Here is a 25979-nt window from a genome sequence, read left to right as displayed (position 1 = left end):
CGTCACTTTCCATCACATAATCAAGACTTGACCTCATTCTTTGGATCAAATCCCAACTGAAATCAGGAAAGTATAAATGCGAAATGCAGTAAATAACTGGCGTAAAGAGGGAAGCAGAGCTACAGGCTCTAGACCCGTATTGGTGCACATGAGGCATTTCCTGCTTTAAGCTCTGAAAAATGTGCAGAAACGCACCAATCACTGTAAAATTACCGGGTCATGTGAGGCTCAATGAAGCGCTCAGCGGCCTGTGTAAACAGCCAAACAGTTGGACGTTTGGATGCTGATGAGGTCGCCGTGGTAACGAGAGGAACGCCTGAGCTCCAGCGCAGGGCCAGGTAGCGCTTCACAGCTAATTGGCTTAATAAAAGGAGCTTAAGGTTGCAGATTATGGTTAAAAATAACAGGAAGTGATGATAATGTTGGCTCCAATTAAGTTCAGATGAGGTTCAGAGTCGTATTATTACAGTACAAACAAACACTTCACTGTGTTTTCAGCCTTTCATGTGACAGCAACACAAACTGTGAAGTGGAAGTTAAACTAACTGGTTTTCCAACTATTTGTTATTTTCTCCGTCTATACAAGTAAATAAAATCCAACTTCTTTCAGTAGATTTGGTGAACAGAGTCCACTGTGTCATTTAGTTTCAGAATAATCCCTGCTGCAGATGGAGAGGAGTAGAAAGTTGTGGGTTTGATTCCGACCTCTGAGGTACACAGAGATGCTGTAATGTTTAGTGAATGACACCAGTTATGTAAAAATACTTTGTGTGGTCCACATTATGAGATAAATTGGTGTAAAATGTGTAGAAGTGATCTAACTCTTCCCCATTGTGAAACATAGTGGTGGTAGCATTATGCTATGGGTCTGTTTATTTTCATTAAGGACATTACGGTATGTCATACCTGCTTGTCTCCATTTGTCCTTGTGGACAGCTTTATGGCTTTATTTATATAATTTTTAGCTCTACTTTGAGATGTAGTTTTTATTTCAGCCTCTTGGGGGCGATAATGTGCTGGTTTGTATATAATCCGATCAAAGAAGAAGAGCAAGTGGAAAATTGTCGTTCCTTACAGTAGAGTTGCAATTTTTGTTGGCTTGTTGTCTCTTGAAAACACCAGATCTATCTTTATTTCCTTAAGATGAACTTCGTTGTTTTTCTTCTTCTGCTCACCATCCAACCTGTTATCTTTGGCGCCGCCTTCTGACCCGGAGGATGATTGTCATCCGGGAAAACGTTTTCGCCCTGGTTCCACCCTGATACTAACAGGTTAACCCTGATGAAATGTACGTCATTGCGGTCTTGATTTGTTGGAAGTGAACTCTGGTGCAGTTTAATGCATATGTGAACACCAAGTGGACCGGAGACCACTTAAAAAGACCACAGTGCAGGGTATTCTGGGTAAATGCAGCCAAACCAAATGCACTAGCCTAGCGCTAGCTGCATAAATGACTCGTTATGTTTTCCAAAAGACTAAAGAGAAATCCTACAACCGCTAAACCGCCCCACCATTTTTGTTTACTTTTTATGAAGAAGGAATTTATGATCGGTGTCTTCAGAGGTTTTCGTGTTGTACCTTCCATGGTTCTAGGTGCAGCGCCCCCACAGGCGAGGAGGGGAACATGTTGCCCCGAAGGGTTTGGTTGATTTGATTCAATGCAGTGTGAAAGAGAACCGCAGCAGCTGGAAGAGGAGCAAATGTTGCAATTTTGGTCCTCAATCGAACCGAAGCTACCGGACTATCAGATGTCAAAACACCTCAGGCTCTTGGTTAAAATCATTTCAGCCGTTTTTGACCTGGTTCCACCCTGAGATTGTTGCCAGTATGAAACTAATACTAAGCAGCAGCAATGGTGGATTACATGTTCGCCTTCTGGTTCATTAGTTTTATAATCCAAAGCTCGACTTTTGTTGTTCTTGTTCTTGTTCTCTTGTGTTTACCGCTGAACTCGAGTGGAGACTTTATGTCCTGTACTCCGTGCTTAGCGCCTCTACAGGACCGGGGGAGGAAACGCAGCATCTTGAACCACGTTTGTTTCCGTAAATGGGTGACTGCTCGACAGAACGCCACATAAAAAGAAAACAAAAACTTTAATTTTGTGGACGTTAAGTCCCCAGGTAAAGTGCATCCCCTTCCGCCATGCTGTGACGTATATTTGTACCTTTGTTTGCGCGCGTGAGTGTGAAGACTTCAGTTGTCTTCATCAGAGGAACAACTAAGCGGGGTTTGGTGGGTGCAGCTCTGCATCACTCCCCTCTCTTCCCTCCTCTTCCTCTCTCTCGGTCAGCGCGTGCCTCTCGGATGGAGCAGCAGCTCGCGCGCACTCACTCACTCACTAACGGCTGAACAGGAGCAATGACAACTCTTCCTCCTCCTCTTCCTCCTCCTGGCGGGATGGAGGGGCGCTGATCAGGAGCCGCTTCATCATCACCGTCATTACTGTCAGCACCGCCATCACCACCATCATCATCATCAGCACCGGGAGCGGAGAGAGAGAGAGAGAGAGAGAGAGAGAGAGAGAGAGAGAGAGGGCGGAGCAGCTGCTCTCTGTGGGCTTAAAAAGTTGAGGAGGATCCGGTTTATCACCGGAGCACCGGAGGGGGCTCGGACCGTATCCTTCCCCCACCCCGCTGACACGGACGCGGTGTCTCTGGATTCACCGGGAAACCCACCCGCCGTGGTTCTGGATGGATTCGTTCTGGATTCCGGGTCAATAACGGACCTGCTTTTTTTTTTTTGTTCATCACCCAGAACCTGACGTCCGGCGCTGTGACGGATAAATAAATACTTTGTTCTTAATTGTGTTCCGCTGTTTTAACGGTTCGGCGGGTTGGTGACTGTTCCCTGGAGGATTTACGGCGATCTTAGCGGATCAATAACGGATTTTCAGACGTGAGTCTGAAAATTTTTCAGGCGGCTTCCCCGAACCACTTTCACCGAGCTGTGCCGGGTCCAGCGGATCCCGGGACGGCTCCTCGGTGACCGGCGTCTGGCCTCCGCCTCCCCCCGGGGACTGAGGAGGGGGCGAACCGCAGGCAGCACAGCAGGTGTCAGGGAGGGAATGTTCCCGGTACTGGACAGGTCTGCCGCCCCGGAGGGACCGAAAATTACCGAACACTTCCGAACGAACCCAACGGCGGGAAAACGGGAGAAGTTCTCCGATGATTTTATTGTTTCTTTAAAATTATAAAATTTTTATTGAGCTGATCAGCTGATCTATTGCTCAGTGACGATCTAATCATCCTCAATATAGTTGCAGGATAATTTTTTTTAATTTCGCCTGTTATTCGTAGCTCAAATGGTCTAATAATCCTGAATATAAATCCTATTTCTGGATTTAAATCCAACAAACCAAACAGTTTGAATCAGATTTTTCTCAATAAATTCCTATCAAAATCTAATCTGTTATCAATAAACCCTAATCCAATTTCAATAAATGTCAATCCCAGTTATAGATACATTTTGAGTCTCTTAACTTCAGTTCTAATCCCATTTTAATCTAAGTCAACCCCTGCTGTCCAACCCTTTCAATCCTGGTTATCAGTCAGTTTTAATCCCATTCATCAATGGGTTTTAATCCCTCTTATCAATCAGTTCTAAGCCCATTTCAGTTAGTTTTAATCCTGATTATCAATCGATCCTAATCCCATTTCAATCCATCTGCCACACGAGGCGGGAGGAGTGAACGGTCTCCTCCTCTGTGAAATAAACCCACATGCTGGCTGTAAATTATCCACTTAAACCTCTCCAGAGAAGAAACTGTGAGCCAGAGCCTGCAGTGAGGGTTATTAAGCGCCGCATATTAGCACTAAATGCTCTGATTATTTCTAATAAGGGCAGACAATGCTTAAAGTACTCATCTGGGTAGTTTAAAAAAAAATTTCCAACAAAAATGACGCTAGAAATTTAACTGAAAGCCTGAAGAAATTTAGCTTTTTTTCTCTATTAGAATGAATTTATGACGCAAACTCTGTTAGTAAATGAGATTTTGATCTAATTTAAAAGTCTTGACTCAACAGCTCCACGCTGACCTTAATGTTCAGGAAGGCGTTTTAATCTCCAGCTGTGTCATCGTTTTAAACCCAAGAGGGTCCGAATGGGCTTTATTTATGCTTTACTGCAGGTCTGGAGGAGCTTTAACTCTGAGCAAATTAACTTTACAGCCACCTGCGGACAATAAGCCGAAGCTTTGGGTCTCCTGCGTATGGTGAGGCTTTGGTTGATGGTCTCTCATGTCGGACGTGTAAAACTCAGCTGAACTCTTTTATCCTTTCTGTTGTTTTGATGCAACTTCTGCAAAAAAGAAACTCAGGAAAACTGAGTATTTTTCCGGTGGAGGTTTCTAATTTAGCTTCGGCAGCTGGTTTCCTGTGAGACTCTATGGATGGTGTTCTCGCTGGATATCCACATTCTCAACAGAATACCTCCTCTTCTTCCTCCTCCTCATCGTCTTTCTCCCTCTCGGTGTCCTGTACAGGAGAAATCGAGCCATGAGGCATTGATTTTCTTCTCGCCGCAAAACCAAAACGCACACGACCATCTCATCCATCCTGGCTTGTCAGGTTTATGGTCTGAAATGTAAGAAGGCTTCAGTACTGAAGGACGTCTATCACCGTCCGACAGTTAGGTCAGAGGTCGTACCATTAGCAAGCAGCTCAATCACCCATCAAATCATCACCAGTCTGATCGGAGCGTAGATGAATGATTTTCTGAACTGGTTTCCATAGGAACGTTTAATGCTCAATGGGACTCAACGACAGCAGCCCCGGCGCCATGCGGAACGGCCGCGGCCTCTCCGACCAGTGGGCGGAGTCGGTGGTGGTCCGGCCTCGAACCACAGAGCGCCACATCACGGTGCACAAGCGTCTGGTTCTGGGCTTCGCCTTGTCCATCATCACCCTCATAATCGTGACGGCGGTGGCCGTGACGCTCAGCGTCCGCTTCGATGACTGCGGTGGACGGGATCGCGGTGGAGGCAGAGGGGAGGCGGGTTCCAGAGGGTCCGGAGGGTCGGGAAGACTCAACGGGAGCAGAGGGGAGAGGATGGGAGACAGAGGGGATGAAGAGGTGGTCCAGCCGTGGAAAAACTCCCGGCTTCCGGGGTCAGTGAGGCCGCGGCACTACGACCTGCGGCTCGCCGTCTACATGGACAACTTCACCTTCTCTGGAGAGGTCAGCATCGAGCTGGAGTGCGTCAACGCCACCAGGTTCATCGTGCTGCACGCTGACCGCCTCGAGGTAAGTTGGCCTGAATTTCCTCTAATCTCATGGGAGGTTAGCAAACTTTGTGTCTGCAACAACTCAGCTTATGGGAGAACGTCTGGTGCAGAGTAAACTCCTGAAAACATCTTGAGCTTCCTCAAACCCAATCCAGGTAGATTTAAGAGCACTTTTAACCTGATGAGTCTGTGTTAAAACCTTACATTCAGTCTTAAAGCTTATAATTTTGGTTTTATTCACCCTTTGCAACTATCACCAAATCACATTGAGGCGCCATGGCGACAGAGAGTATTGAAGGCAGCGAAGTTATTTTTCCCAACTTGTTGCAGTTAAGCTAATTTGTTTTTACAAAAGTTTAAAATAGCTAGCTTGGAAACTTATCCATAACTTCTCCCTTCTTACATGTTTGTTGATTTGATAAAATTGGAGATTTTGTCTTAATTCACGCCACATGATTTATACCATAAATGCTGTTTGCCTCACGTCCGGCGCAAAGTTAAGCATCCAAAAGTCTAGATGCTAACCCGTTTTTTTCTAGGCTACATGATGGTGTGACATTTTCTCCATGGTTACCAACGATTAACCATCTCCATAATGCAACATTATGTTAATCTTCTCGTGTTCGCTCCAAAAATCCGAATACCAGTTCTTACGATCGAAGCCTCCTTATTAAAAGGTTTAACATAAAACGTCTGGTTTACATTGAACAGAGTAACTGTGATTTTTTTCCAATATGCATGTTGCTCAGAGAAAATCAGTTTTTAGAAAATTTGGAAATAGCTTAGAAACTGACCTTCATGGCTTGTGCAGCAGACCGTGCAGTAACTTTACACCATTTTTACAGTGAAACATTGGGCTACATACTGTCTGTTTTTGACTAGCTTTAGCTGTTAACGTGCATCTGGTTTGTTTTGACGTCCGTCATGGCGGAGTGGGGTCCTTCCTGAAGAGCATGACGTCACAAGGCTCAACGCCTCAAATGTCCAGATGTGACTTGGCACAGAGATGGTGAACTTATGTAGATCCGAGAACCACAATGGTCCAATAAATCCTGACTTTACTGAGTAAAATTTGGAGCCGTTATAACTTTGGTAACTTGTCTTGAATCCTAACAGTTGAATTGTCTTGTAATAAACTTCACATCCCTCTTTTGCAATGAATCTTGAAATTCTAATTGTACATTTGTTTATGAAAACTTTATCATTTTTATACTTGGAAATGGCTTTGATGTCTTCCCTTTTTTTGATGCTGAACTCCCCAGCAGAATAAATATTCATTGGATGTGTTCATCCGTCTCCTACGCTCCCGTTTACAGCAGCAGGTTGCAGCATTTATGACGGCATGAATTGATTCAGAACTGTATTTATTTTCCAAAGCAAACAGCGTCCAGAGGCTGCAGACACTCTTCCATTACATGGCGGGTTAAAAATCTGCCTCAGAAATTCAAACAAAAATGTAAATTATTCTGAATGAAAAGGGAAAGTTAAAGTCAATTACAACAAACCTCGTTTATGTATTTTAAACCACTGTATTTGGAGCTAATTTAGCATTTTTCATCCATCCTGAGAAAGTTTTGGTTTTGCCTGCCACCATTTTTGACACTTTAGCTGTATTTTATTGACTGGATTGACTGGAATGATTCAACATTTTCAGTGAAAAAAACACGTTTTAACTCTTTCTATATCTTTCTACAATCCCCTGAATGGGTCGTTCCATCCAAGTGATCAGCTCTTCTGTGAAATATTCAGTGGAAATCATGTTGGAGACATTTCTGAACCAGACCAGTGACCTCATTCTGTGAAAACCTTCCCAGTCAGAACTGATTCCTGTTCAGGTTATAATGGGACCAACATCTTAATGTTCATTCAGGTTAAAAAAAACAAGGAATTCCTGTTTATGGTTCACCACCAAATCATGCTGAAGTTCACGTCTCAAACATGAACTTGTTCCTCTTCATTCATCATATTTTGCTTCATTCAACAGTTAGCATATCAATTAAATCATCATTTAGTCCTTTGCCACCTCATTTGTCTCTGTTTATTTATGTCCTGACCAAATCCACGTCAACGCTGTTATTTCTGCTACTCGCCTAAAAGTTGGATTGTTGAATAAGCTGTCAGAATAAACTGTTCAGGTTTGTCACGTAGAAAACGACACGAATCTGGAGGCTTGTTGCACCTAGCGCAGTGTTGCTAGGTAACACTGTGCTGTTACCTAGCAACCCAACCGTAGCTCCGCCCACATCATTGTTAGACTTTGTCCACACATAGAAGAGTATTTATTTAAAAAACAGAATAGTTTGATAAATAATCAATCAGAATTATAAAGCAACCTTCATACTAAAAGCAGCTCAAAGTGCTATCCAGAAATCGCTTCCTGCAACTATTTTCATGTGTATAAAGTGAGTAAACGTTTAGGAAGGGGGTGTGGCCAGTAGGAGCTTATTTGCATAAAAGTGACCGAACCCTAAAATGTTTCATTCTGAAAGGAGAGCAGAAGTGAGCAGATTAAAACCTCATTATCTCAGAACCATTTTGATTTGAGATGTTCTAGCTTGTTTTAAAAGAAAGCACAATAGATTCTCTTCAATGTTTACATTGTCCCCATCTTTTGGTAGCTGCTGCTACTAGCAAGGTCTACCTAATGAAGTAGAATTTTTGTGGCAATATGAGGACATTGTTCTGACCCATTTGGACCAGCAGGAAGGATGTGCACAGATGGATGGTCATCATTGGTGACCTGAATCAACCAGACGTGAACAAAACCCTGGTATTTGTCAGTTAAAGCCAAACTTAAACATTACTTTAGTTCCAGATTTGCATCATAAAATGCTGCGACTTCTGAGTGTATTCATGCATTTTAAATGAAGCTGAGCTAAAACAGCAGCTGAAGCCTTCATAAGCATTTCCTTAAGATGCTTTTCCAAACAAGAGTGTGTTTCCAGCCAGATGTCTGGAAGAAAACCCCAAACAAAGAAACCCTATTCCCACTTTCGGCCTCCCAGATTCCTCCAACGAGGCTAATTAGCTGCCAAAGTTGCTGCTTCAGCCCGAAGTGGGATGGCAGGAGAGCGCCTGGGAGAAACGTGATTTTTCACAGCGCTCATCTGGGCTAATGTGAGAGATGGATAAAAGTGTCTAATTTGGACCGAGGCCAATTAGGAGCCCTGCGGCCTGCCTGGTGTTTGTGTCCGGCTGCGGGTGAATTAATGGCTGTTGCTGGGCACCAGGCAGCCGTCCTAAGGTGTCCTCACACTTAATGCAGTCTGAAAAGGTAAATGGCCGTCAAGTGAAAGCAAAAAAAACAAAAACAAAAGTGTAAATATAGCAGCAGCAGCTGGTGGAGGAGGAGGAGAAAAATGTTGAAATCTTTGGATTTTCGAGCGATTCCAGGGAAAAAGGCGGAGACGTTTCTGCTGACCTTTTTAAAATGAAAGGAAAGCCCTGCAGGCAGCCGGTGGTTCAGCTCATGTCAATGATGATGAACAAGCGGCGCCTCTTTCCGCTCTAATTTCTGCTTCCTCCGGTCGCGTCCCTGCCGTCCTCTGGCCGGGACGCTGGGACGCTCCGGCCCTTTAAATCACGGATCCCCGGCGCTGGCGTTTTAACACCCGGCCCGTCTTAACGTGCGTATTGATTGGTCAGCTGATCTGACAGGACGGTGAAAGTGCAGAGAGGCTGCTGGGAAGCGACTTCACCGCTCTAACCTTGGCTGATTCCTAAAGCAGCGTTTTTATCGTTTTTCCATTACAGCCGGGCCGCGGTTCATTACCGGGTCAGACGGAGCCGTCAGATTTATTATTATTCAAACGGAGGCCGACAGGAATGTCAACGTACGCGCTCCTGTGATCGCAAACCAAATCTATTTAGGATGGAGAGTTTTCAGTGACAGGAGTCTGAAACCAAAGGCTGCTGGAGCACGACAACCTGACAGCCAGCGCTGCTTTTTTTCTTCTTCTGCTCTCGGTTGATTGATGTTTTCACAGATTCTCAGTTGAACTTGGGCCACGAATCAACCTTGATCAAAGCCATCCCATAATACCACTGGCTGAATGTGCACCAAGTGACATCCAAATAGAGAAACCCAATTCATATTTTCTGTCAGATACTTTTATTCAGTTTATTCTGAATCCCATCAACCAGCTAAATCTTTGGGATCCGTTAGCAAATCTGTTAGCTTAGGCTACGATCATAACATAGGGCTGGACAACAAATCAGAAACGATATCAGTTCATCAATATCAATGATTAATATGCCCAACAGAATATTCAAAATATCGAGTATTTATTGAATTCCAACCCAGAACCGCACAGCATTCTGGGAGATGTAGGCAGAGGGAAGCCTTAAGCCGCTCCACCCCAAGGTTGGTGGAATCAACCAACTCACTTATTCTTTGGTTGCCTAGCAACAACCTGCTGGGTAACAAGCAGTTTCAAGTACCCCCCCAACTTCGGTTGCCTAGCAACAACCTGTTCAGTAACTGGCGCAGCAGCAGTTTAAGGTTTTGCCTCATAACTGCTTACAAATGAAAAACAAACTGACGTGAAGAGAAAAACTGTGGATAAAACAGGCAGTATTTTAAAATATTTAATTTTTTAAAATTGATTTTTGCTGACATGAAACACTTTTATCGTGATAAGTTTGTCAGCCGTTTCGTCCAGCCCTGATGTGACCCATATCCCGACTTCTTCATGACTGTCTGATTCAGTTCTTTGCCTCTGAAAACATGTGGAACTAAATCGTATCTGATAGTTTTCAAAGCGTCTGAACTCATAAAATCATGACGGGATCTTTACTTTGGCTGTGAGCCGCTACAGTGAAACAGAAAGAGCTGATTGATCAGAGCTCATGTCCAGTTGTTCCTGTTTCTCCTTGTATCAGGCTGGGAGAAACAGACTCATTGATTATGGATCAATCTGGATTTATTTCCTCCTCTTTTTGGACAAAAGAAGGTGTTCAAATCCAAAAATACTTCACTGATCCCGAAAGAAATAAAATTAAAAAAAATTGTGATGCATCTGCAGATAGTCAGGTAATTTAAGGCTGATATTTATTCTTTTGTCCCCTTTGTAAGGGAATTAGTGCCACCGCAAAAAAAATTAAAATAAAAAAAATCTTTCAGAATTCTTTTTCTCAGAATTTTGACATTAATTCTCAAAATTCTGTCTTTTTTCTCAATTATTTTTCTCTGAATTCTGGCTTTTCTAAGAATTCTGACGTTTTCTCCGTTTTTTTCTTCTCCAAATCCAGGATTGAATCTTAGAATTCTGTGATTAAATTCTGAACTTTGATGGGGAAAAAATAAATAAATCTGAATTCTGAGAAAAAACGTCAGATTCTTTTTGCAGTGACCCTTCCTGTGTCCTTCACTTCCAAGCCGTTTCAATATGTCAACATGGAGAGACGAGGATCAAACTGAAATTGAAATAAAAATCCGTCAAAAGCGTTTAAGTCTTCCTGATTAAAAGCAAGAACTAAAGGAGTGATGAAGATAGTCTCTGTAACTTATTGAATATTTTTGAGTTTTGAAGCGCCAGGCTCCCCACGGCGTCTCCCATCCTGACTGAATCGCACCAAGCCGTCCTCAGTGGCTCTTTACCAGCAGCTCCAGGTTTTTACAGCCAGGATAATAAAGAGTTGTGTCCAGAAACGTGACCATGTTTCCAGCGGGGAGCGTCTCCGAGAGTCTGGCCAAATTAAAAAGCAATTTGAGGCGTTTGAAGGCGCCTCGGAGCTGCTGACTCAGCAGAAAAGCCTGAAACAAATCCGTTTAATCCCAACGTTTCCTCTCCGTGTCAGCAGCGCCTCTGCCCTCATCGACCCATTCCTGAACGCACCGCGCTGCGGGACCAAGCAGCACTCTTCCTCTAATTGGATCCAGGGGTTGGGAAGAGCCAGTCCCAGTAACACCAGTTCGTTAATGTGGGCTTCATTACTGGCTGATAAGTGGTTGAGGTTTGATCCTTCCATCTGTCGGCTTTCAGAACCACATCTGCGTCGTTTTATGTTCTGTTTGGGCTCCAGGGAGCGCCGTAACTGGGCCAGTCTTAAGTAAATATTAGCAGTGCAGGAGTATTTCGGTAGGAAGGTCAGACGGAGAGTACGCAGCGAGTAAAACCAGGCTCGGCTTTGTTTCTCTGTTTACCTTCAGAGCTCGGAGTGAACCAGCCGCGGATTTCAGGAGGAAATGCAGGAAAGGATCGAATTCAAAGTGGAGCAGAATCTGGAAGCACGTTCCTTTTACTTCATAAATATGACTCTGAAAAGTGTGGCGTGCGTCTTTTAGTACCTTATAGGACTAAAATGGTGAACTAGATTAGTTGTAATGAATCGATTATTGAAATAACCAAACTAATTTAGTAGTCGGGGGCTGCACAGTGGCGCAGTTGGTAGAGCTGTTGCCTTGCAGCAAGAAGGTTCTGGGTTCGATTCCCGGTCCCAGTCTTTCTGCATGGAGTTTGCATGTTCTCCCTGTGCATGGTGGGTTTTCTCCAGGTACTCCGGTTTCCTCCCACAGTCCAAAAACATGACTGTCGGGTTGATTGGTCTGTCTAAATTGCCCCTAGGTGTGAGTGTGTGTGTGTGTGCATGGTTGTGTGTCCTGTGTGTCTCTGTGTTGCCCTGCGACAGACTGGCGACCTGTCCAGGTGACCCCGCCTCTCACCCGGTACGTTGGCTGGAGAGGCAGCAGCAGCTCCTGACCCCACTGAGGGACAAGGGTGTTAGAAAATGGATGGATGGATGACTTTAGTAATCGGTTATAGTAGTAGTAAATAGTAACTGATTTATCATTAATTGCGTGCTGCTTCTTTTTGTTAATAACCTTTAGAGCAGTAATTAAGCCAAAACTGTACAAAATATGTACATTTTACATTTAGAAAAAAAGGGGGAATTGTTTTGTAAATAAATAATAAATATATTTCAGCTGCAGATGAATCCTTTGCTACAAAGATTCAAGCATTCACAAAAGCAATGCTGATATTGCATTTTAGGCAATAACATTTTTACTTTCTTATTTAAAAATTTTTTTTGTTCTATTTGCATATTTTAATATAAAATGTTTAACTTTTGAAACTCAGAAATGTTCATGTTTTTTTTCTAAAAATTTGTAAATTAGTCACACAACTTCTGAGTTTTTTGATGGAAAAGTTGAAAATGTCCTTTTTCCTATGAACAATGGCCCTAATATGCCGTCGTAGATAAATGATGTCTGTGGACATGATTGTAGTTGTATAAAAACCAGATTCAACCGGAAATGTTTACGTCGCTGTCTGAGCTCATTTCTACGTAAAGTATGGCAACAAACTTCTGACCAATCACGGCGCATCTTGACTCAGCATATTTGCGGTATTCCCGAAATGTTCAGTCTTCATTTTGCAAACCTTCCACACTGTAAACCTCATGCTGAGCTTATTCTCAAGTAAAAACACAAAATTTCACTAAATATTTGCCTTCAACGAGGACGGGGCGGTTGAATATATCTTCCATTTTTGCAGTTTCCTCTTTGTTGTGGTGCTTTCCGCGCATGCGTACGCTCCAGTGGCGTCTGCGTGGCGACGTCACGACGTTCGGCGTAGTTTCAAAATGGACGCCGACGGACATCAGATTTTTTTTACTTTTTAACATCGATTTAGGAAATAAATTCAATCGATAAGTAAATGAGAATCAATATTATGTGAGCCGATATGGTTAAAATAAAAACTTTTGGGGTTTTTAACCAGACGGCGGCTCCTTCTACTGTTAGCTAGATGCGGTAAGTGGCTGAAGGCAGAAAACGCTTCAATGACGGACTGACTGCTCCGGTCAGGAACACACTTTAAACCCAGCAGCTGATTACTTTTAGAAAGCAGCTCCTTGTTCTTGTTGCATCATCTCACACTTGAAGAGAAGCAGTTTCGTTTTTTGTGTGTGAAGTGTTGGGTCCTGCTCCGCCCACCGAGCTGACCCGCGGAGCCCGGTTCGCCCTCCGCCGCTGATTAAACCGCTCAGGACTGAGTGGGAGAGCCGCTTCTCTCCTCCATCTTGTTAGTGACTTTGCTCCTGCTTTGCTTTGATGATTTTTTTTCTCCTTCGTGCTCCGAGTTTGGTGACATTTCATTTAATTACCATCCAATCCCCAGTCAGCTTGAACCTGAGCTGCGGTCTAATCAGCCGGGACAAGTGAGAGCACCTGTGAGGCTTTGGGCCTGTAATGAGGCGGCGCGGCCGCGCGGCGCGGCGCTGCGCGGCGGTCACAGGCGGTTCTCTGCTCGCTCTCACCGCTTCTGTTTCTTCATCTTATGGTCAGGTTGAGTTAACAAAGGCACAACTTTTCCCTTCTGCTGCTATTTGTGGAAATCTGTCAATGAATTCAGCAACATGTCCGCCAGTCAGAGGAGCAGCTGGGAGATTAAATGGTTGGTAATGTTGCAGTTTGTCGTTGTTTATTCAAACAACAGAGGGCGCTGTTCTGGGAATCACCAAACAGACATGCTGTTTATTTTAAATCAGATGAAGAAACAAAAACGTTGCACATTATTTCCATTTTATTATAGATATTTAAAATATAATGCATTCATGATCTGTAGCTGTTGCTTTTATTATTATTTTCATCTTCAAAACCAACAAAATGTAGTTTGTCGTGCTGAAGTCGGGACAAATCAGACAGTAACTTAAGTTTTAATATGAAATGAAATGCAGTTTTCTGCTTTAAAGGTGGAAATGAAACTATTTTTATTTAGTTTTGGGGTAAAATGCCATGTTTGGTTGCGTTCAGCAGGTTTCATGTCTGAGTTGATCTGAAATATCACAGATTGAAATGTTTGAATCAGTGAGGAAATTAAACAGTTTATTCCTTGAGCGTTTTATTTCACAACATAAACCGCTGATGATTTTTAAAGTTTAGTTTTGTTCTTTAAGATGTTTTCTAACTCTCCTGTGTTAGAAAAGTTACACATGAAGGATGTTTGACAGACGATGAACTCCAAACCTCCTCCGCTGTCCAGGTGGACCGGGTTTCCGTGGCAGCCGAGAGCGGCGCCGGCGGCCGGCCCGCCAACAGGCCAGGGGGCGGAGTCATGCGCGTCCACCGCCACTTCCCCTTCCCGGCCAATCAGATGTACGTGGTGGTTCTGCACCGCGAGCTGAAGCCCGGCAGGATGTACCGGCTCAACGTCAGCTTCGACGCCGCCATCGAGGACGAGCTGCTGGGATTCTTCAGGAGCTCCTATACCCTGCAGCGAGAGAGACGGTACACACACACACACACACACACACACACACACACACACACACACACACAGCAGCAGGTGGCTCAACTAGAAAAGGTCACAGCCTCACACCCACGACATTGATTAACTCTCACACACCATAATGTGTGTGTTGCAGCAGTCAGACCACACACACTCTCACTCCCTCTTTATGAAATTCCCAGAAGCCCTTGTGTTGTTTCTAAGTCAGGTCTGGTCCCCAAAGGGAAACCGGCTTTGAGCTGATGCATGTGTGTGTGTGTGTGTGTGTGTGTGTGTGTGTGTGTGTGTGTGTGTGTGTGTGTGTGCGCTCTGTACCCAAACAGCTAATTGGCTTGAATCCAGTTTCCAGGCTCCTGATTGGCTGTTGGTTTGGGTTTCTGATCTAAAATGTGTTAGTTTTGTGGGGATTCTGCAGCTGACGCCTCAGACGCATCACTGAATCATCTGCTGCTCGTAGCTGGGCTGTGACTCAGCAGCAGACTTGAGATTATTTACTGACTGTTTTACTGTAATCTGCAGATAAAGGTGATGAGTTTGGTGCTCCGTCCTCTAAACCTTATTTTAGTTAGTTTACCGCATCCCACAATGCAACACAAACCTGGCAGCCGCTTTCCTGTAAGCAGCTGCTAACTCTGGAGTTTGTCAGTGAGGTAGTTTACTGACGGACAACCAGAAGCCTGAGACCTGAAAACATCCACATCCACTCGCCGTGTTCCCATCAACTTATCTTTATTGTATGTACATTTTGAAGGATGTACATTACGCTCGCTTTAGGTGCTTTTTGGGTTTACTGAAAACCAGTTTGTGTTCTAAAGATTAGACAAACTTATTTCCTCAATAAGTTCTGACATAGTGACTCTAACCAGAGCCATGAAACGCTGAAAAACCCTGAGGTCTGATCCATGCTAGTTCATGCTAGCTCGTAACTTCTACTTCCTGTTTATTTCAGCCAATCGTGGCGTCAACATCTGAGGAAATTGAGCTTTAAAGGTTGATTCATTCCAAACACGTAATTCACATTTTCTTCTTGGCGATATTTTCTAAAATTCTCCTGACAATCTGATGGGAAAAGAAACCGTTTAAATTTAAAAGCTTAACTTAACTGTGACATTACAGTCTCTGATGGGAGCTGTAGATTTTTATTTCACTTAATTTATCAAGTGAATAATTTAATTGCTTTGTGCAACAAGCTGAACGTTTCAACTGTAACACAGTTAAACTGTTTATGTGGATAAAAGTGAGGTTTGCATGATCTCTGGTGTTAAAGTGGTGCTGGTGGTTGGGACCTGCTGCCCTCTGCAGGCTGAACGCTGCGGTGCACTCTGCTCCTCCACATGGTGCCGGTTTGTTTGGTCTCCAGTCCTTCTCTCCAGATAAATCTGAATTTTTTTTTACTGAAATTTGAGCTGTGATCTCTTCTTCTGTGGTTCTGCATTGACCTCTTCTGCAGCTTTCATCTTCGTTCTGCTCTGATTTATTTTTTACTTGAAAGTTTTATTTTTTTTCTTTAATCCTTTTCTCAGTTTTTATCATGGATGTAACTGGTGTCCTGCTAGTTTTATGGAAAGCTGTAAAAAACACAAATGACCAGCCGTCCAGTTGAGTTTCCAGCTGAAAGTGATGAAAACATTCATTGTAAGTTGGATTTATGGTGCTGGAGCAGCCATGTTTTTTTTAGCTCAGTAATGTGCTAATTAGTGCTAATGAGTCGGAGGCCTGTACCTGCCAAGAAGCTGCTGCTTGTTTGCTCCAGTCAGACAGCAGCTGATGGGGTTCTGTTCAGCAGAGCGGAAGAACGGGACCGGATCAGAACCGGAGCAGGACCGTCCAACGTTAACCGTCGTCGTTCTGATCCGTCACTCTTCCGTCTCTACTGTAACGTGATCGGGCATTAAACAGGCAGCAGGCCGACCCGGTCCGATCACAGCAATCAGAACCCGTCTGATAGGACTAACAGCAAACATCAGCAGCAGACGGTTATTGACGCTTAAGGAAACTTCAGAGGAACTTGCTGTCTTCACAGGTTGTGTTTTTTCCTCTAATAGGTGAAATTATCGCTTCAGCTTCGTGCTGCGTCGCCTTCCTGAGCTGCTGCTGCAGCAGCGCTGCAGGTTATCATTTTAAAACCATTATCATCAACAGTCAGAACATTTCAATGTGTTGCAAACCTCCAGGGAATAAAACACAATATTTATCCCATTAGTTTACTTTATTGATTTGTAATGAATGGAACTTAAAAAGAAAGAAGTTGCAGTAAAAATCTTTATTCCTTCATTAAATCAGATGCTATTAATATTTACGTCCCAAATAAAACATGAGCAACATGTTCTCATTCTGTCACATTTTAATAAAACAAACTACTTTACAACAAATGTTTCAGTCTCATAAGAATCTCTATAATCTAAAAAATATATATGTTGAAAAATACAAGAATAATCAAACAGGAAGTGCTTTTATTTTGGAAGAACCTGAACTATCCTCACAGCTTAACAACAAAAGACGTTTAGTGAAGCTTGAGCAGGTCGTTATAAACCAGTAATAGACTTGTTACCTTGTCCTTATAATGCAAGGTAAAGTTTTAATTTTTGTTTTTTGCCAACTAACTTGACATGTCAAAAAACAAAAAATAAATTCTGTTAAATCCTTTTTAAATTAAAAAGTCCAACATTTCTTGTTCTGTAAATGCATCACTCAACATATTTAATGCCTTTTCCTTAAGTTTGATAAAAGTCTGAGAGTTTTGTATGGAGTTAATTTCCTGCCATAATGTTCCACACAGATAAAACTTATTTTACAAACAAAGTGTCCCTCCTTCATATGAACCGCTCTGCTCTCACATTCATGAACTGGAACCAGATTTTACTGTAGTTTTTGGAAATTCTCCTATAGATGTTATTGGCAGTTGTCTCGGTGGCGCCCCCTGTTTCCATAGGGGAGTAAATACTTTATTGACTTTTGGGAGAAACTTTCCGTAGTTCCGGATTGTTCCGTATGTGATTGGAGATCAGTTTAAACTCCATACAGTTTTATTTACAACATTTTGGCAGGAAATTATCTCCGTATTCTTTGATCCAAAGATTAGAATAATGTAATTTTTATTTTTTCTGTTGGATTACAAACTACCTTTGCTTTTCATTTCTACCTGTTTGGATTAAAACAAAGTTTATTCAGGTGCGTTTGTGTCTGACTGATTTAAAATGAAACCAGAGAGTCTCTGTGTTTATTTATCCTTAGTTTTTTACGTTAGGAATCGTTCTCATTGTGACTGTTGTGTCTGTTGGTCTTCCATTCCTCTTCTACACCGTAGAGCACAGGTGTCAAACTCAAGGCCCGGGGGCCAAATCTGGCCCGCCGCAGCTTTTTATGTGGCCCTCTGGACTCCAAATTACACCAATAAGTCCTTCCAGTTTTTCACAAATCTGCAAAAATCACACAAAATCAACAAATTTCCACATTTTTTCCTGATTTTACTGCTAATTTTCTCAGAATTGGTCAAAAACGTTGAATCCGTAACTGATACGACGAGTGATAGTCACATTTGACATCATACATTAGCGTAAATATTGTAAAAAAAATAATGATTACAAATATTTCTTAATATTCACCACAAAATCTGTCATTTTGATTGCAAAAATAAACACTAAAATAATCACAAATCCCAGAGGAACAGCTATTTATTGATATTTTAACAGTTTTATTGGTTTTATCAATAGATTCTGGTGCAACCGGCCCTTTAAGAACATTCAGATTTTTGATTCGGCCCAAAATAAAAATGAGTTTGACACCACTGCCGTAGAGTAAATGAAGGAAACCGCTGATGTTTCTCAGTCGGTGTGAAAACGTCCAGGAATATAAAAATGTTTCGCTGCTGAGCAGATGAATTTAATTTCTGATGATTGACCAGATCTGCAGGTCAGGATGACATGAACTGTCTAACATGTTTTTTCTTTATCATGTTTCTGTCGCCTGCAGGCGTTGATGTGAACAAAGAGGGAGGATGTAATGAGGTGATGTAAAAGCTGGTTTTATCTTAGTTCGTGTCCCGGTTGCCATGGTTTTTTTTTTTTTTTTTAAAGCAGCAGTTTGTTAGAAAAATGAAATCAGGCCTGATTTCCTTTCTGCCAGACGTTCTGGCACACACTGAACTGAAACTCTGCACCAATCAGATCCCTCCTGTGTGTGTGTGTGTGTGTTTTCCCATGTTCCCCGGCAGCGTGGTGTGTTGGGATCGATGTGGGATCGATGTGGCAGCTGCTGCACCAGCGCGGCTCGATCACAACACAACGAGCGGCTAGTTAAAGTTAAACGCAGCTTCTGAGGGGAAACCTGCCCACTGTCCGCTCCGCGCGCAACCTGATTGGTTTAATGTCGTATGAAAGACAAACGGCCTTTTCTGAGCCGCGCAGTGCCGGTTTACACCAGCAGAATAAAGATTTTTCTAACACACGGCGATGCTGAGAGAGCAGCAGCAGCAGCTGGACGGATTTGTTGGAGTTAATCTGGGAAAATATGGGAAGCCAGAATCCTAATTTATCCCAGGGAAGCTGATGATTAATGCTCTCTGAAGCTCCCCTGGCTCACGCTGCTGTTTTCTAGCCGCCATCTTGAAACAATCGAAACATTTCTGGTAACTGACCAGAAACAGGAAAATGATTTTCTGATTCATTATGTGGTGAATAACTTCCTGTTGCATGCATATTCACGCCAAGGTAAGAATGTAGAAACACAAAATAAGAATAAGTTTGGACACTAAAGTCAAATTTACAGCATATGAAAATGATGCTGTATAGTTATTAAAAAAAACTGATCATTTGTGTATTTGTTACAGAAGGCAATTAGTGCCACTGGGGAAAAAAAGAGTAAATATACTGACTATCATTCCTTCAACTTTTGGTATAAAAGATGAAATTCTGAGGAAAAAATGTAAAATTTTGAGATAATTTTTGTTCCCAGTGGCTCCAATGCTCTGCAGTTATTAAAAATATAGATAGAAAAAAAAAGGCAATTTTATTTGTGTGGCACATTTTCAGCAACAAGATAATTAAAAATGTTTCACATGGTTAGAAGTAAAATAAAACATAACATTTCAGTGGCTAAGTGCAGAAAACATGTTGATTTATCAGTTATTTTGAGTCAAAGGCGACTTGATTTACAGGAACTCAGTGTTTCAGCTGTTTTTCAGTTTTCTGGAAGTTTGTTCCAGATTTGTGGAGCATAGAATCTGAATGCTGTTTCTCTGTCTGGTTCTGGGGATGCAGACCAGACTAACAACTTACAAACTAACAGAAATATTTTATAGTGTATTCTCTGACTTTTTAGTCAGACCTGTGAAGAGGCTGTTGCAGAAATTAATGCGACTAAAGATAAAAACATGGGTGAGTTTCTCTAGATCTTTCTGTGACGTTGGTCCCTAATGGTGAACATGTTTGTCAGCTGATGGAAGGCCGACTTTGTAACGTCTTTATGTGGCTCTGAAGGTTCAGGTTCTGACCTGATCTTTGGTTTCCAGCTGTTTTACCTGAAGCTCTGCAGCCCAGGCATTAATTAGTTCTAAGAATCTGATCATTGATTGGATGGTTCATGATCCAATCGATGATCAGAACACTTTTCAGCCTCAACGAAATAATATTTATGTAGAAGAAAATAAATTTAGCTGAAATATCTCATTTCCTCTAAACGTTTCCATTTGTAAACCTGTGAAATTCATCATTTGTTCATAATCTTGGTTATTAAAATTATTCCAGTTCTCAAAACAGAAAACATTTATTGATTTGTTGCTATAGAAACGGGATCCTTCTGTATTTTACTGGAACTGTTGGAAAATCCAGTTTTAAATCTTAATTTTTCTGGAGAACTTCCTGTGTGTTCTGGGACTGCAGTGCTGAGACGTGTGTTAGCTTCAGGATTAGCTTGATGCAGCTAACGCTAACCCTCTGTGAGATTAGCTTAATATGTGGAGCTCCGCTAAACCCCAGACTGAGTTTAAATACTTGTGAGGCTGATGGAGGAGAATGAAAGAGTTAAACCAGTTTAGTTCTGCTCAGTTCTTCTCCCTGTAGCTGAGCAGGAACCTTTACTTTAATTCAGTTTGGAGCATTCTGGCTCCAGGTGGTTTTGAATTTAGTGATTTAAAGAAAATGCTCCTCTGAAGACATTTAAAAAGCCAGCAGTTGCTTTTAAGCAGCACTTGGTGACAGTAAGGAGAAAAACCTCAGTTACATCACAGATTAAAGCTGTGGTTGAGAATAATTAATAATTAAAGCAACAAGTTAATGAATGGGATTCTACTGCATTAATTTTGATTAATTACATAGATTTTAAGGTATTAAAAATGAACTCGGTCACATTTTTAGTTTTTACACACTAAACGGGGAACCTTGTTGTGTTTCTGCCCATAAAACTGATGTTAATGAGAGACTGTAGAGATGGAATATAGAACCGTTTACTCTCTGCTCGAAACGGTTTGGGAAAGATTTACTGACTCTCTGGAGATTTTGTTCCAGATATAAATACTTCTATCAGTTTCTCCTTTAAACTCCTCGGTGTTTAGGCATCAAGCTGGAGAACCAGAGATGATCAGAGACGATAAATGTGATTTAAAGTGCATTAAGACGACCTATTTTATAAAATTCCTACTTTGAACACTCGGTGGATGGTGATGATTTTAGGACAGGTCAAAGTTCATGTTCTCCTCCAGACTGGAGGAACTCCAGGGATGAAGAGCGGTTTAAAACTTTCGCCCAGCAGCAGCAGCAGCGCCGCGTTGGCAGGAAGAACACGACGGTCCCGGAGTCTTCCTGGCCGGATCGTCAGACTAATTTCCCAGAAATTTCTCCCACACGCTAAACGATGTCCATAACTGCGCTTGGTTAGGCAGAATTGATCCTGCCTGAAATTGGCCATGAAATGAAACTTAATTCAATTCCTCACAGCATCCTCATCCTCACCTTCATCCTCCGGCCTGAGAAGAAGGGGATCGGAGCAGGAAGTGGCGGTGGCTCCGCCCCCTGCAGCCGCAGCGTTCCTCAGGGAGAAATCCTCTAAAGTTTGTTCCTTTCTGCTCCGCCGGGCTGAGAGGAGGAAGAGAACAAACGTCTTTACACAATTTGATCAGAGTTTAAATCCGCTTCCAGTTTTCTCTCCAGATCCGCTGCAGGTTTTTCTGTTTAAATGGATTTTCCTGAAGTGAAATCTGAAAAGTGTGGCCTGCATTTTTGGGTTGTTTCAGCTCAGACTGACTACAGGATGAACATTCTCATTAGAGACTCGTCTAATCTCAGAGATTCTCTGTTGGATTCAAGTCTGGACTTTAACTAGGCCATTCTGATATGAATGTCTATGACTGTATGTTCAAAGACTTGCAAAAAACAAGGCCTAGTCAAAGTCCCGTACACAGAGAATCTGTGGTACGGACCAGAAACGGAAAGAAGTGGAACTGAAACGGGAAAACCTTCTTCATGTTCGTCTTTTCTAACAAACCTGTGGAAGAAAAACGGTCCAGAGAAGAAGAGGAGTGAAAAAGATGAGTGGAAATGAGGGAAAAGGATGAGGAGGACTGGGAAGAAAATGTGTAAAATAAATAAAAATGAATGGATTGTCAAAGGGAAGAGGAGGAGGAGGAGGGAACGAGTGAAGACAGGCGAAGGTGAAAAAAGAAGTAAATCCTCAACGGAGGTGAAGAAGAAAAAACCTGATGAGAAAGAAGAGAAGAGGAGTCGGAGTGATGAAGAGGAGGGATTACACTCAAACGATGGAGTGCATGAAGACGAAGGGAAGGAAATCTGAAAATGAGAAGGAGGGAGGAGGGAAGGATAAACGGATGCAGAGAAGCAAATTGAAAGGAGCTGTGGAGAGGTGAGGAAGAGGAGGAGGAGGAAGAGACGAATAATAAACAGAGAGGCAGGCGGAGGGAGAGAATGGAGGGAGCCTGAGAGGGACGAGATAAAGAGAGGATCTATTAGAGAGGAGGAGGATGAGCCTGACACACACACACACACATGATGTGACATCCTGCTGCCACGGTAACGCCTGTTCTAACAATAATCCTGATTGACTGGCAAACACACACACACACACACACACACATTCATGAAGTGATACTCTGCTTAATCTGAACGCGAGTGGAGAAGTGGATATGACATCACTTCCTGCCGAGATCGAATGAACGCACTTGTTCACAATCAGAGATGTGAAGAAGCTGCTGAGTCAGCGCTGTGTTATCACACACACACACACACACACACACACACAGTGGACACACTGATCGCTTTAAGCAACATATCAAATTGCGATTGGGAGCCGTCACATTGAAACGACCGCGGCGGCGCGATGCGATGCGGCGCTGCTGCTGATTCGTCAGCTTCACAGAAATCTGGGACTGGATCTGGAGTTCAGTCAGATTCTGTTTGATTCACTGAAGGTCACGACGCTCCGTCACTCAGCTGTTCTAAACTGGAACCATCAGAGAGACTGGCTCTGAACTGGAAACCAGTTGAAACCTGTTCTAACTGGAGATGCACCAACCAGTCATCCGATCAGAGGTTTTGTGAATCACCGTCGCCTGAGCTAATCCTGCACAGATACTTTACACCTTCCTGTTTCCTGTGACGGATTTGGATTAAAACTGGTAGTTGATCTGGTTGCTCTGCGCTTGTTACAGTCTAATGAACATCTGCAGATTGTTTTCTTTTCTCAACAGGAAAAGATGGAATTTAAATAGATTAGCACAACTTTGCATCTTGTTTGGTTTTCTGTGTTCTGCTCCCGTTGTCTTTAGAGACGGACTCATTTGGACCCAACAAGCTTTTTACCCAGTGGTCAGTCCAGCGGCGTCGACCCGCGTGCAGTTCTCCACTTTGTGTGTGCTGTTACGGGCACTGACGGTCTGACGGAACAACCCCATTGCTTCCCCGCTGTCCATCCAGTTACATCTGCTGCTCTTCTGAGCTTTGCACTACGACCAAAGGAAGGTTAAAGACAGAGTTTACACATCAACAGGATCCAGTAGTTCATCTCCAAAACCTTGAGAACCCAAAGAAACGATCGCCTGCTAACCTGCAGCTGTTGAGGTCGGCTGCTGACTTCAGGTGGATGGACGCAAACACCAAACCAGTTTCATCTTCAAACTAAAACATACTCAAACTCCGTTTATAGACTTTCAGAAATAAACCTCTATTCCATATTTCATTGCTTGATTCCGCTGCTAAATGTCTTTAATGGAACATAAATTGAGTTTTAACCGGAGGGGATTGTAAAGCAACAGCAGTAAGTTACTGGAACAATAAACCAGGATAATTAACGGATATTAAATCTTATAGTTCTCTAAAAATCTGCAGCATTTGCTGTTTACCAATTAAAAGTTCTGTCGGCATTTAGAGCAACAACTTTCACTGATTTATTCTGGAGGCAGGGAGAATGTTCTGCTAAGCTGAAACTTTAAAAACATGTAGGAATAAATAACTGGTATTTCTAACAGGCTTTAGCTTTAAAATGGGCGTCCTGGCAGCAGAAAGGCGGTGAGCGAGATGAAGACGGTCAAAGGAGGGACCAATTAAAACGAGGATGACTAAAAACTGTCAGCGTGCCGGTGCAGGGCCAACTGCCAGATTCATCCGAGTGGTTCCGAGAGAGCAGATTTCCATCCCTGGAACTATAATTAATGTTGCACCAGGAGACAACGGAATAATCTTCCAAATTAGCGCCCATTTATTCGGAGGAAAATTACCCACGAGGTGCAAAAACTAATTAATGCATCCGAGTTTCTTTGTGGAAGGAAATGAGGATCTGACTGAACTTTAACTGCAGTGTGAAACTGCAGCAGGAATCTGCATCGTAACGCCGCATGTTGGAGTTTAGCTGCAGCGGCAGAGCGGCGTCCTGCTGGGACGAAACCAGCAAACCGACTGCTGAAGATGAAGACGAGCAGCAACATGCAGCCTGAATGATGAAGAGCACCAGGGTCAGGAGGTCACCTTCCCTGTTTCACTGCAAGGCAGCTCCAACAATCTGGATATCATGAAAAAGTGCAACATTTCAGGACATTAAGCTCTATACTATAGATCTATGACAGGTAGAGTGAAATATTTCAGGCTTTAATTCAGTTGATCCTCAGAATGAAAACCCATCAGAACTTCACATCAGATCAATAAAAATGAACGTTTTGATCGCACGTTAGTCTGGAAAACTTCTCTGCTTCCTTCCACTCAACTTTCTATGAGTATCTTTGATGCATCACTTTGTGAACAGCCAGACTCTTTAGGACGTTTTATGACTGCGTCAGGCTGTCCGTGACCTCTGACCCAGACAGAGACGGTCACTCAGGAAACCTTTCCAGGTGTTTTAATCAGCAGATTTAACGTTTTCATCGTATTCTGATGATCTAAGATGTTGAATTTTGGGTTTTCATTCTGTGAGGCAGAACTCTGATGACCTGAAATGAAAGTTGAAACCTTTCACTGTGTGATGGATCTACACACTGGCTTTTATTTTCTGAGATTGGTGATGTGTTGATGAAGCTGCTGGCTCCTCATTCATCAACACAGACGCTTAATTATAACTTTAAAAAAGCACAGAAAGCTGGTGCGTCGCTCGTCTTTCTGCTTCTTAAAGCCGGATCTCCTGGTTTGGTGGTTGGAATCGCAGAATGAGGCTCCGTATCGCCGCGCTCTTCACCGTGAGCTGCACTTTAAAGCTGCTGTAATGGCAGCCATTTTCTCTTACAGGGAAATATTTACCATAAGTGCACTTCAGCTGGATTGTTGCTGCTCGACGACTCCTGGAGAACACGAAGGCCTGGAAGGAGCAAGTGAAGGTGAACATTCACAGTCGCTGATTTTTCGAGGAGATTCTGCTTCAACACCACAGAAAGGGGGGAAAAAAAAAAAACTTTCTGGAAAAACTCGAGCAAACTGTCAAATCAGAAATGAACAAACAAACAAAGTAAATCTGGAGAGAGAGAGAGAGTCATGATACCCAACAGCGTCAAACTGCTGGAGGAGCAGAACTGGTTGGGCCATTGATTCATTGAAGGAGCTATGATGCGTATCCATGGCAACAAGGTGTTTTTCTAGCTCGGAGGAGCTTATTGGACTCTCAAAAGCCCAAATAATACCTGACCTTTGACCCCAGAGGAGTTGAGAAGAAGGAAACGGTCCATCTCACCAAATCATCTCCAGAAATCAAATGTCCTGCTTGTGTTTTTTTAGTTTTTATAGTCGGGACGTTCCTGAGTTGTGAAGTGACTCTGCAGAGTGGGTTCCCACTCAGAGGGGGAGCCCTCCAGTGGGACTGTGGGGGCCTGTGGAACCGTCCTGCAGCGTGTGGGTCCAGAGACACTCGGGGACGGTTGGTGTTGAGAAGCTGCCTCAGCTGGCGGCCATGTTGGGCTGACTGCTCTCTGACAGCCGCGCTGCAGAGTGGAGAGGTCAGTATTGATCCACATCCACTCATCCAGCACTGGATTACTGCTGCAGCTGGGGGGAGAGTCACAGAGGAAGGGGGCTGCTGCTGCTGCTGCTGCTGCTGCTGC

General features: G+C 43.1%; 1 protein-coding gene across 2 annotated transcripts in view; it reads left to right on the top strand.

Annotated features, from left to right (window-relative positions):
* Window positions 1-2246: 2246 nt before the first annotated feature.
* Window positions 2247-25979, top strand: part of LOC103459315 (thyrotropin-releasing hormone-degrading ectoenzyme) — a 159000-nt gene continuing 135267 nt past the window's right edge. Inside the window, exons 1-2 of one of the 2 annotated variants that reach the window (XM_017302844.1) lie at window positions 2247-5241; window positions 14207-14451. In XM_017302844.1, coding sequence (XP_017158333.1) covers window positions 4747-5241; window positions 14207-14451 — 740 coding nt within the window. In that variant the 5' untranslated portion in view covers window positions 2247-4746. The remainder of the gene's footprint in view (window positions 5242-14206; window positions 14452-25979) is intronic. The other variant, XM_008400786.2, reaches the window with a different exon arrangement.

This window comes from Poecilia reticulata, linkage group LG23 (assembly GCF_000633615.1).
Source record: "Poecilia reticulata strain Guanapo linkage group LG23, Guppy_female_1.0+MT, whole genome shotgun sequence".
NCBI lineage: Eukaryota > Metazoa > Chordata > Actinopteri > Cyprinodontiformes > Poeciliidae > Poecilia > Poecilia reticulata.
The sequence above is the reverse complement of the archived record's forward strand: the minus strand, read 5'-3'. Positions and strand labels throughout refer to the sequence as shown.